General features: G+C 38.9%; 1 protein-coding gene across 2 annotated transcripts in view; it reads left to right on the top strand.

Annotated features, from left to right (window-relative positions):
* The window catches only part of LOC140186793 (peroxidasin homolog), a 271,446-nt gene extending 266,055 nt beyond the window's left edge, over positions 1 to 5,391 (top strand). For both annotated transcript variants that reach the window (XM_072241373.1, XM_072241381.1), the window contains exon 23: positions 1,263 to 5,391. In XM_072241373.1, the coding sequence (XP_072097474.1) occupies positions 1,263 to 1,361 (99 nt within the window). In that variant the 3' untranslated portion in view covers positions 1,362 to 5,391. The remainder of the gene's footprint in view (positions 1 to 1,262) is intronic.
* The last annotated feature ends 8,253 nt before the right edge of the window (positions 5,392 to 13,644 follow it).

Genomic DNA, 13,644 nt, shown 5'->3' with positions numbered 1-13,644 from the left:
GAGTCTCCCACAGGCCTTCTGGCAAACTCTAGCTGAGACTTCATGTGGGTTTTTTTTTCAACAGTGGCTTTCTCTTTGGCACTCTTCCAGAAAGCTGTGACTGGTGAAGCACCTGGGCAACAGTTGTTGTATGCGCAGTCTCTCCATCTCAGCTACTGAAGTTTGTAACTCGTCCAGAGTTGTCATAGGTCTCTTGGTGGCCTCCCTCACTAGTCCCCTTCTTGCACAGTCCTCACTTTTGAGGACGGCCTGCTTCAGGCAGATTAACAGCCATGCCATATTCTTTCTGTTTCTTGATGTTTGACTTAACTGTACTCCAAGGGATATTCAGTGACTTGGAAATTTTTTTCTATCTATCTCCTGACTGTTACTTTTCAATAACCTTTTCATGGAGTTGCTTGTTCTTTGGACTTCATGGTGCAGTTTTTACCAGGATATTGGCTCACCAGCAGTTGGACCTTCCAGATACAGGTGTATTTTTACAGTTGAAACGTGTTGACTGCACATGATAATCTCCATTTAACTAATGATGTGACTTCTAAAACCAACTGGCTGCACCAGTGCTGATTTGGTGTGTCATATTAAAGGGAGTGAATACTTAAACAGTCACTTATTTGTGTTTTATATTTGTAAATAATTTAGATCACTTTGTAGAGATTTGCTCTCACTTTGAGACGAAAGAGTCTTTTTCTGTTGATCAATGTCAAAAAAAGCCAAATTAAATCCACTGTGATTCAATGTTGTAAAACAATATAACATGAAAACTTCCAAGGAGACTGAAGACTTTTTATAGGCACTGCAGATAATACCTTTGAATTGGATTCTGGTTGAACATAACAGAGTCTATCTTAAAACAGTTTAATTTTACAACAATGGGAGCTGTCTCCTCTGAAAGATTCTAAGCATTAGTAATAATGTTATTCTCGACAAATTTTGTTATCTTTTCAACAGATTTTTTTTACATAAATGGATTACCTATGTTGTTTTTCATAGTGAATTAGCATTGACATTGGAAGGCTTTCCGAGTGGCTTATGGAAGCAACAGCATAAATAAGGAATTAGTATAGGAATTTGTTACGATGAAGTTATTTTCACGAAGTTATGATGTGCAGGAGTTAGGGAGTATATGCAGGGTAGAAATTTTGATAAGCACCATACACAGAATCCATGGTTATATAAAAAAAATTATAAAAGTCAATCTGTCAGATTGCATCTTTTGTACATCATCTGTAAGTATTTTGTTTAACACTTGTTACCTACAGGATACAGAGACCAAATGTGTAATGAGAACTTGTCCTCAGAACTGCAGAAATCCGTTGAAGAAACAAGGCAAATGCTGCCCTGACTGCGAAGAGGAGTAGAACCAACTACGAACAATCCAAAAAAGTACAATCAGCAGATTATATCATCTCTGTTGACATTCAGGCACTGAATACATCCATGACTATTTGAGTTGTTCTGTACAATTGTTACAGATTCATCTCTCTTTCTCTCCGCATCACCCAAGTACCGGAATCCTGATCAACACAACACTCAATCATCATGGACTTAACCAGAAGTGATTCAAGTGTGTAAAATGTTATCATATATTTGCTGGTTACAATATGCACTGTTATAAAGAAATGTGTTCCTTTTTACAGTGAATGTCATGTCAGGATCTCTGTAAACATAAAACCTATTTTCTTCTATACAAGGATCAGTTACCTCAAAACAGATGGTTTCTCAAGATCATGGTGCTATATTTAGTGTTTAATCAGTAAAACTATCGGTATTATGTCTTGAATTTTATACTTTGTACCGTTTAAAAAATTTGTTGGACTTGTCACTTTATATATACACTGTTATATTTTGTTCAGCCCTCATTTTTCAGTAAATTATGTCACAGAAGATTGGACTTGTTACGTCAGGGTTAAATTGAAACTGCTGTTTTTTTTTTTGCCAGTAATATTTTCGAAGGACATGGACCCATTTCCTAGAATAGACTGGGTGTATTCAACCTGCTTATCCCTAAGTATATTGCAAAGACTGACCTGCACAGTAATGTGCATTGATCGGTCTGGATGTTTTAAATTGCAGTTATTATAGATTACTGATGAAGGGATGTAAAAACAGAAAATGCTGGAAATACTTCTAAGTACACCAGATAGATTGCTACCTACCAATATAGAGCCAACATTCAGACCATCCAAGATATCATTTGTTATAATAACATCATTTGATATTTTGAGAATAATAGTGATTTGACATTTGTAACAATATAGTAAGTAAAACTACAAGAATAAACAATTAAATTAAAACACAAAACTCCTGATGCACAAATTGCATCCTTAACTATGACTGAAAGCACAAACTAGAAATATAAAATGGTCCATAAATAATATTAAAATGTTAATCACTCTTAAAAGAGCAGCATGAAATAATGGTGTTGTACTTTGGGTGCCTAGAAAATCCAATATCTTTGAGTTTTCTGAAAATTATGTACTGTAACTCTGGCACCAATTGATAAAACCCAGGAATATGACTGTGGCGGCTTTGAGATCGTCCTTTACAGTGGACTCCAGGTACTTTTCTGTACTTGTCAGATTTTGTGATAAAAATGGCGCCCAGAATTCCAGAGTTGTTTTCAAAGGGAATGCAAGCATCAACCACTGAAGCTCTTCTTTCTTTAAAGAAGACAGTATCCTGCATCCAAGCATGTTCTTCTCGACATAAAACCTTTGTTCTTTAAAAACAGCAAAACTAGCCGTATCACACCTAGAACATAATATATCCAAAACCCTTTTATGTCTGTAGATCTGTGGCTATTTTACTGCAAGCACCTTCTCAGAATTTCTCTAGCTCACCCACATCTTCTACAAGACCTACTGTATCCATATTGGGTCTGATCAAGGTCAGTGTATTCCTAGACAGGTATGGGTTTAACTGCAGGAACGAGGCCACATTGTACTCAGTTTCTTTAAGGGATGTAAAACCCCATAACCAGCTATTGGATTGGGGATCATTCTTGTAATAATGAACTCCAATTCCCTTGATGATCCAACCAACTCCAGCAGTCAAACTTGTTCTCCCTCCAGTTGTTTCTTCCTACACAGACCTCAACCTTGCTGGCTTTGTCCCTAACAATATTTTCTATATAATAAGTGACATTTGTCAAACTCACTAAAACCATAAGCTTCATTAAGGAATATTTACATCTCCCTATGTGCATGAACAATGGGCCTTTTAATTTCCAAACTTTCTACATTTCACTAAAATGTTATCAATGTTGATACTCATCAACTGGACAGTCAGATCCACCATTCTGTCAGCTAAGTTCTTAAAATTAGTATACTTCCTAATTATAGGCGGGGGATCTGAGGTTCCTGTTTGGGGATTGATAGACCACCATTCTAGATCCTTAAGTTAAAAGGTCCATGCTCATGCACACAGGGAGATGTGAATACTCCTTAGTGAATCCTTGTGCAGTTTTGATGAGTTTGACCAAAACATTTTGAGAGGCCTCATTTAAAGTCAAGGAATAGTAAAACGAAGGATGACGTGGGTTTGAAAAATCTCAACTTTTTGGGTTGGATTTTGTCTAACTCTAGGGAGAAACTTACCCCATTCTTGATTGATTGAACAGCTAATCCAGAGATCAAATCCTGCATCAAAATATTTCTCGCAATCATCAGGATGAATAAAACTAAAACTATTGTAGAACGAATTATTGGAGTTAAAAATTAAGCTTCATTTAAAAAAAAAAGGTCGAGCAGTCTTATGAGAGTCACTTCAAAGCCTGTTTTCCTACAAAAGCATTCCAGGACCTAGAAGTGTTCAAACATAGTATTATGAGAAATGCTCACAAAAGTCACATCATCAGCAAAAGCCCAGATGGTGCAGAAAGTCTTTTCTGTTCTAAAGTGGAATCTCTATCTATCCCTGTCTAATAAACAAAACAGGATGTCCATCACATTGTTGGATAATATGTGGAAATTGGGGAAGACAATTAACATTTAAAGTTAAAGTCCCTTTGTCAGAATTTGAATCTGATGTGGCCTGACCTGCTGAGTATTTCCAGCATTTTCTGTTTTTCAAGATTTCCAGCTCTTACAGTTTTGTTTGATTTTCACTTGGAGATTTCTGGGAAAAATGTGTGCTGCAGGTCATAATTTTTCCTTGATATGGGGAAATAGGGAAAATCAATGGTGTTTTTTCTGAATTGTGCTTCCGGTGGGTAAGGCACATAGCAATGATCATACAGTGGCAAATGTATCCTTTGGTGACATAAAGTATCAGCACGCAGGCCTAGCGGGCGGTTTCTGAGTACTACTGCCAGTAGGATCATGTGCCAGCCACTAATAAACATTAGAAAATTACAGCATTTGATTTCAGTGATTGGAACATCACAACAATGAATCTGGTTGCCTCTTTACCATGATGTACTTGGTAATTTACCCCTAAGGCTTGTATCTGTTTCCACTGCCTATCGAGTTCTAATTTCCTGTATCTATGAAAGCGAATCTTGCTACATGACACTGCATGTACTCAGCCAGTCTGAACTAAGCTTCAATTAAAAGCTCATGTACTTTTGCTCTTTCTGTGCAATATCTGATTCTCTAACTATTACATTCTCGATTAGGAAAATATCTGAATTGCAAACTTAAACTTTTACTTGGAGATCCAATGGTTTTATTTATTTATGACTTTCTTATACATTATTTTAAGTTTTCCTCAACTCTTTGGAAACTTTCAGCTTGGTAAAGTGAGGCATTTGAGCCATATACAGTGAATTCTGGTTAATCGGGCCATCAGTTAACCAGGGCAGCTGTTTATTTGGGACAACCCTTAAAGAACAAAAACAAATTAAGAGAATAGCTAAGATTCCTTTTGTTTTTTTGAGGCACAATCCTGCTTAATTGGGGTTTCAAATGAGCATCAGTCACGTGGACTTGCATGGCCATTAGATACTACACTATGCTTAGAGTAATCACATCAGCTGCGCATGTTTGTGTTCAAAAAGCAGTGCTCTTGCCACTGATAATTGGCAAGAAATAATCAGTAAGACATTTCAGAACCGTTTTGCTCACCATGATTGCAAGCATTCAGGCTTGGAGATGTCAGAAGCAGCCAGGAGTGAAATGAAGCAATTCTAACTACAGTACTTCAACGAGTTAGGAGTTACAATGAATTTGAAGGTATCTTGAATATTACACTGAAAATGAAGACTTGGAGAAAGCAATCGTCAGAAGCATTGTTTGAAGGCAGTTCAATATCTGCACCGTGTTTGTGCTGATTTTGTTCATTTACAGTCAATTATAAGAACACGACAGATGACTTCCTCTGTTGATAACTATTAGGAACTAATATACAATTTTATTGTACTGTAGAGATATTGGTAGTGTTTAAATTTGTTCTGTGTTTCATTTAAATAAATAAATAGTTACTCAATTAAATGGTAGTTGGTCTTATTTTATACCTTTTAACTATTCCCATGAAACTTCGGCTAATTGGGGTAGCTGTTTAATTGAGCCAAAATGTACTGATCCCAATGTATGCCAGTTAACCGGAATCCACCGTATTCCACAGGAGGTGTGCTTGTAGTTGGATGCTACATTATCAATTGCTCCCTCTACAAACAGGTAATTGTGGTAACTTTCAACCAGAGGATAAAGACAGCAATGTTGGTCAAGAACCCGTAGCGAAAATTGCAGTTTTCCCCTATCACTGATATGTCAAATAAATAAGACATCTCCAGTGATGGGCCTCTGATGCACAAGATTGTTTTTATATTTTGGTGGTGCATTGCAGTTTGTTCCTATATATTTCTGAGAGATTTTCACATTGTTCCTGGTCTGCGAAGGCCAAATGTGCTTCACTGGTTTTTTCATGTTTCACAGTAAAGTTTATTCAACTGCACTTTGCATTAAACTTATTCATGACAACACACACAAAATGCTGGAGGAAGTCTGCAGGCCAGGCAGCATCTGTGGGAAAAAAGTACAGTCAATGTTTCAGGTCAAAACACTTAGTCCTGCCGAAGGGTCTCGGCCCAAAACATTGACTGTACTTTTTTCCATAGATGCTGCCTGGCCTGCAGACTTGCTCCAGTATTTTGTGTGTGTTTAAAAATGCAAACACGAGGAATTCTGCAGATGCTGGAAATTCAAGCAACACACATCAAAGTTGCTGGTGAACGCAGCTGGCCAGGCAGCATTTCTAGGAAGAGGTACAGTCGACGTTTCAGGCTGAGACCCTTCGTCAGGACTAACTGAAGGAAGAGCTAGTAAGAGATTTGAAAGTGGGAGGGGGAGGGGGAGATACAAAATGATAGGAGAAGACAGGAGGGGGTGGGATGGAGCCAAGAGCTGGACAGGTGATTGGCAAAAGGGATATGAGAGGATCATGGGACAGGAGGCCCAGGGAGAAGGAAAGGGGGGGGGAACCCAGAAGATGGGCAAGGGGTATAGTCAGAGGTAGAAAAGGGAGAGTGAGAGAAAGAATGTGTGTATATAAATAAATAACGGATGGGGTACGAGGGGGAGGTGGGGCATTAGCGAAAGTTAGAGAAGTCAATGTTCATGCCATCGGGTTGGAGGCTATCCAGATGGAATATAAGGTGTTGTTGCGTGGATTTCCAGCATCTGCAGATTCTCTATTGTTTGAAACTTATTCATGATATGTCTTCTGCTACTGCACATTTCCAGCAGAAAATATTATGATGGAAATATTGCCAATAAAATAATGTATTTTTTATGAAGTTTACTTGCTTTTTCCAATCACTCTTTCTTCCTCCCCTCCTCCCCACTTTCTTCCTCTAACCTCATCTTTTTTCTCCAATCCTTATGAATGGTCTTGGCTCAAAAATTCAACTGTTTACGCTTTTCCATAGATGCTGCCTGGCCTACTGTGTTTCTCCAGTATTTTGTGTGTGTCCCCAAATCTTTTGATGTAATCGTTACCTTATAAGCTGAAATGCTTATAAGGATAATAAGCAGATGGTATGTTTACCTGTTGTTTCATCTGGGTTAATTGATCGGAGATTCTTTTTGCAGAAGCATATCCTAGATTATATATTTATTACTTAAGCAATTCATCACTTGGCACACTACAGGTTTAGACAACAAGACCTTGAAATTGGCAGTGTAAGAGTAAAAAAAGACAACATTTTTCAGTATGATCAGCATATTATTAACTAGTAGAATTTTGTGATATAATTTCAACATGAAATAATGTTTTAATAACAGAGCTAAGGAAGACCACATCCAATTAGCGGTTGGCACTTTGAATGCCAGAAAATGTTATTGCCATGATTTTCAGGGATGAGGGAAGGTTTTAGAAGGGGTTCTGGGGTATCCTTTTCCGAGAGCATAATTTTTATTTCAAAATCTTGAAGGGGTTACATCGGGTAAATGGAAAATATTCCCATTGATGGAGATGCTAAGGGTCAGAAAGACACAGGCTTCAAGTAATTGAAGAAAGATAAGTTGAGATGTGGCTTTAAATTGTTTAACACAGTGAGTTATTAATCGGAATGGACTGTCCTAAAGTGCAATGAATGCTTATGTAAATAGATTTTTCAAAGGGACTAGATTAACAGACTGACTGAATTACTATACAAAGTGGCATAAAGTCAATCGCCTCCTGTGCTGTTGCAAACTTATGAATATTCTCTTTAAAAAAATGGCCTTTGCTACCATGTCCACATCCTGTAAAATATTACAGTAAAAATGTTTCAACACTTCAGAAACAACTTTAATTCCTAAACACAAATCCTGAAGAAGCATCTCAGCCAGAAATGTCAACTGTTTATTCTTTTCCATAGGTGCTGCCTGACCTGCTGAGTTCCTCCAGTCACTTGTGTGTGTTGCTTTCAATTTCCTGAAGTCAAAAAACACACAAGCTTTTCCAGCAATATATTTCATCCTTAAATAATATGCTTTCTTCTGCATTGGGAATTTATTAACGATAAAGTCACTTTTATTGTTCCCCTGATTTTTGATTACATGATGGAAATGCAACAACAGGCGTTGATCCTAATATAGTGTTAGAATATGCAGGCAATACCTGTGACCAAATGGTAGATGAGTTTGGAAGCAAGTTCTCTGAGCTGTAAGCTTAGAAATGTTATGCCTTATCTTCAGGTTGACCTTGTCCATTCGCACTGTTAAAGGCAAGGAATCCTTTTGAAACACAATTTCACACTCAGTGAAGGACCTCCTCTTAGTTTCACAAAGATCTTCACATAGTTTGGAAAGATGATATCCAATGGTTGCTCGGCTGTGGATGCTTATCACAGTCAACTCACTGAGAGATTATATATGTTGTAGTTTGCAAGAACTGCTACACGCTAGACAGGTTTTACCCAAATTTATGCAGCATGTTAATGCTCTTAAATATTTGGTAATGTGAGATTATCAGTCTGTTTCAGATTGAATTCAAGCCACATCCTCTTGCATGAAGAGATGCTGTCAATATCACAAAAAAAGTTTTGTTTTTGGAACTCCTGTGTGTTAGTTTTGGATGTTTGAGGAAATATTATCATAAACCATCAAGGTTGACTTAATCACTATAACTGTATTTATAATAAAATTATGATGCAAGTCTGTGTAAATTTCAAGGAAGCCGTATGAAGAACATCAGAGATGTTCTCCTCCTTGGAAGAACTTAGTTTCCCTTCCTCCACCATTGATGTTGCCCTCACCCCATCTTCCTGCTACCATAACAGAGATAAAGTTCCTCTTGTCCTCACCTACCACCTATGAGCTTCCACATCCAGCATGTCTTTCTCTACAACATCCGTCATCTTCATTGGGATCCTACTACCAAATGCAGCTTTATCTCCACCTCTTCCCCCACTCTTCAGGGATTGCTCCTTCCATAATTTCCTTATCCATTCATCCCTCTCCACTAAATTCCCACCTGGCACTTAGCCCTGCAATTGGAAGAAGTGCTACACCTGCCAATTCACCTCCTCCCTCACCCCCAAACAGTTCTTCCAGATATGGTAACACTTGACCTGCGAATCTTTTGATGTTGTCTGTCTGGTGCTCTTGACACTGCCTCCTCTACATTGGTGAGACCTGATGTAGATTGGGGGACCACTTTATCGAGCACCTCCACTCTATCTGAAAAAAGCAGGATTTCCCGATGGCCAACTATTTTAATTCAAATCCCCAAACCTATTCCAACATGTCTGTCTATCCACTCCTCTTCTGCCACGATGAGGCCACTCTCAGTTTGAAGGAGAAACACCTCATTCCATCTGGTAGCCTCCAAGTTGAAGGAATGAACATTGATTTCTCCTTCTGGTAGTTCTTTTCCCCTCCCTCTTCCTTCTTCATGCATTACCCACTGGCCCCATACCTCATCTTCTCCTGCCTATCAGCTCCCCCTGGTGCCCTTACTCCTTCCCTTTCTCCCATGGTCCATTCTCCTCCCATATCAGACTCCTTCCTCTCCAGCCCATTGCCTTTCCCACCCACCTGGCTTCACCTATCACCTTCTAGCTTGTGCTCCTTCCCCTCCCCCACCTTCTTATTCTGGCACTTTCTCCCTTCCTTTCCAGTCCTGTTGAAGGACCTCAGTCCAAAGTATCAACTATTTATCCTTTTCATAGATAATGCCTGACCCACTGAGTTATCCTCCAGCACTTTGTGTGTGTTACCCTGGATTTCCAGTATCTGCTGAATATCTTTTGCTTATGATAAAACCTCTGCAATAGTATTCCTGACAGAAGGCATGTATAAGCTTATGTTAAATGGAAAATTGCCAACAATTATTCACATATTTTATAGTGTAAGGAGTGACAAGCCCATACAGGCAGAGTAGTTTGTCAGCAAAAATATACAATGACATATGGATCTAAACTAACTGTAACAAAAAAAAGGTTGAGTGTTGAAATATAAAGTATTGAAATAAATTATATGAATAGTTATGAAAGTTAAACCAGCCTTCTAAATACATATTAGATTTAACCCTTTTTGAGCTAGTGAAGTGCTAAGATCCTCTTGCACACAGGCGAATAATACTATATATTGAATCTGCTTCCCACCTGGAGTGATAATATTAGAATGTATGTATGTGTGAGTGATCTGACATTGTAGTTATACTGAGAATAAAGAATGGCCAGCTAACAAGTTTGTGAACTGAATAAACCAAATCCCGTTTCTTCATTTAATGGTTGTTATAATTAATAATGTTATTAATTTTTGTTATAGTTTTGTGCTCTAAATATGTACAATTTTTGGAAGAAAATTATCATTGATTTTGTCTCTAAGGTAGCTACCCTATTTTTGTTGTGCTTTTTCTATCCATTTTAATTGAGCTATCAACTGATTTAATATCATAGATTAATACTTAGGCAAAAAGAAAATAGCTGGAAATGGATAATAGAGATTGCAGTGGGAATGTACAATTTATTAAGCCTTCATTGTTTGATAAAACTGCAGTAAACTTCGATATAAACTCTCCCTTCCAGCCGTAATCCATATACTTTGATATCGCCAAAACCTGCCATGAATATACTGTACTCAATGACTAAGTCAATTTGGATCGATTCCCAATCCTCTGAATGAAGTAATATCTCTTGATCTCATTACTTAGCCTGACACAGGGTTTTTGATGGATTCCTCAGCTTGCTTACATTGACACTTGGCTTTAAACTTGTCAGGAAGATCACCTAACATTAGGGAAATATAGGCCAATCCGGCTTAATCTCCTTATTGGAAGTCTTCTCATCCCAGGATATCAAAGCTATTCAAGCTACATTTGCCAATACTCTCTGAATTCTTTCAGAAGATAAATCCCCTAATTGTCCATTTGACAAACGCTTTGGAAAAGTATGTCTGCAGTTACTACACAGGAGAGCAGTAGAATTGTTAATTAAAGTAAATATAACAAACTGAAATAAAATCATATAGTAAGAAAATTGTAGGAGATAAAACCACTTTTCAAAAGGAGTTAATTTTTTAGGTGACTAAAGAAAGTCACAAAGAGTGTTTTGCAGAGATTGGAGGAAAGAATTAGAAAAGAAATTACGACATTGAAAATGTGCATGAGGCGATGCATTTAAAAATACATTTCTCGTACTCTGAATAGAAGTCAACTCTTTGGCATAAAATAAAAGTACACTCAGTGGCCACTTTAGTAGGTATGGAACCCAGTGTGGTCTTCTGCTGCAGCCCATCCACTTAAAGGTTTTGCTGTGTTATGTGTGTTCAGAGATGTTCCTCTGCACACCACTGTTGTAGCACGTAATTGATTTGAGTTACTGTCGCCTTTCTGCCAGCTTGAACCAATTTGGCCATTCTCCTCTGACCACTCTCATTACCAAACATTTTCACCCACAAAACTGCCATTCACTGGTTGTTTTTTTTGCTTTCTCTGTTGAGACTGCTGTGCGAGAAACCCCTAGTAGGTCACCAATCTCTGAGATACTCTAACCACCCCGTCTTACAACAACAATCATTCCACGGTCAAAGTCACATTGACTACATTTCTATCTAATTCTGATATTTAGTCTGAACAGCAAATGAACCTCTCATCCACGTCTGCATGTTTTTGTGGTGTGATTTTCTGCCACGTGATGGGCTGATAAAATAATTGGATTAATAGCAGGCGTACAGGTGTAGCTAATAAAGTGGTCACTGAGTGTATGTTTAAGCATAATTTCACAAAGTTGACAAAATAATTTAAATGAAATCTCTAACTGAGTTCTGGATTTTCTTGCAAGAGATTAGATGGAAGTAAAAAAAAGCTTCATAAACTGTAATATGCCCTGCAGCTCACCGTGAAGTCCTTCTGTTCTTTTCTGTAGGCAGTCCCCTGGGATCAAGGATGTCTTTATTCCAGGCTGGTACTGAGATGACCAATGAACCAATGTGGGCATCACAGATTCTCCTGCAGGTGAGACCAGAGATGCTGAGCAGAGTGTGTAAGTAGACTGGAAGCTGGTACACTCATTCCTCTATTTTGACTGGACATTTACAGTTTTGGGAAGAAGAGTTTAAAAAAGGAGCGTTATGTGGAGATCAGCGCATTAGCAGCAGACCAATCGATTTGTGATTCATTAGTGGGAGCAAATAAAAGTAAAGCAGGGTCAAAGCAGAGCGGCCATTGTGTGAGGGGACCAGAGTAGGAGTGGGAAGTTGAGGCTTTGGCGAGAAGGCACAGGTAAGTAGCAAGTAAGGCTTTTGTAGTGGTTGAATAAGAAGTCACTAAATCACAGCTAATTAAATAAAGGGATGTTGCAGGATCAGGTGATGTGCTCCAGCTGCATGATGGTGGATCCCCTTGTGGTTCCTGGTGACCACATCTGCAGCAAGTGTTGGCTGCTCGAGGAACTCAGGCTCAAAGTTGATGACCTGGAATCTGTGCTTCAAACACTGCGGCACATCAGGGAGGGGGAGAGTTACCTGGATTCTCTGTTTCATGAGGTAGTCACACCCATTAGGTCAGCTGCCTCAAATTCAGTCTGTGGTCAGGGATAAGAGGGTGTGACTGCAAGTGAAGCGGGTAGTGGGATCCAAGAGACAACACTGGAGGAGCCTCAGCCCTTGAGCCTGTCCAACGGGTCTGAGATTTTTGCTCCCTGTGTGGATGACAGTGGGGGCTGTAGGAAGGATGAGCAACCTAACTGTGGCACTGTAGTTTTGGGAGCCATTCAAGAGGGGGGAAAGAAGAGAAATATAGCAGTAATTGGGGGCAGTATAGACAGAGTTCTCTGTCATGAGGATAGCACATCCTGAAGGCTGTGTTGGCCTGTCTGGTGCCCGGGTTCAGAACATCTTATCTGACCTACAGAGGAATTTGCAGTGGGAGGGGAAAGATCCAGTTGTCATGATCCATGTTGGAACTAACGACATAGGTAGAACGAGGAAAGAGGTTGTGCTGAGGGAATTTGAGCAGCTAGGGAGTAAATTAAAGAGCAGAAATAAAAAGGTAGTAATCTCTGGATTACTATCTGAGCCATGTGCAAATTGGCATACGGTCTAGAAGATTAGAGAGTTAAATGCATGACTCAAGGATTGGTGTAGGAGAAGTGGGTATGAATTTGTGGGAAACTGGCACCAGTATTGGGGAAGGAGGGAGCTGTACCAATGGAACGGCCTCCACATGAACTGTGATAGGACCTGGATCCTAGCAAATTGCATATCTGGGGCTGTGGATAGGGCTTTAAACTAAATAGCAGGGGTGTAGTTCAACAGATTGGAGAAGTATGGATAAAGTAAACAACAAAAATGTGGATAAAGATAAAGAAAAACAAACGATAAAGAAGAGAAGAGTAAGAGTGGAGTGAAGAAAAATCAATTGTAAAAGAGTAAAAGATTACATGATTTTAAAAGCACAATGAGTGTAAGGGCATTTTACTTGAATACCTGTAGTATTCAAAACAAGCTCAGTAAACTTGTGGCTCAAATCAGTACAAAGAGGTATGATTTAGTGGCCTTTACAGAGGCGTGGTTGCAGGGTGGAGAGGATTGGGAATTAAATATCCAAGGATATTAGGTAACATGGAAGGATAGGCAGGAAGGTGAGGGAGGTGGGGCAGCACACTTAATTAAAGATGAGATCAGGGCAATAGTGAGAGATGACGTACGATCTAAGGAGCAGAATGTTGAATCCTTCTGGTAGGGATTAGGAATAGTAAAGGGGAAAAAGTCATTG

Source organism: Mobula birostris, chromosome 2, assembly GCF_030028105.1.
Source record: "Mobula birostris isolate sMobBir1 chromosome 2, sMobBir1.hap1, whole genome shotgun sequence".
Taxonomy (NCBI): Eukaryota; Metazoa; Chordata; class Chondrichthyes; order Myliobatiformes; family Myliobatidae; genus Mobula; species Mobula birostris.
This window is presented reverse-complemented; position numbering and strand designations above follow the sequence as displayed.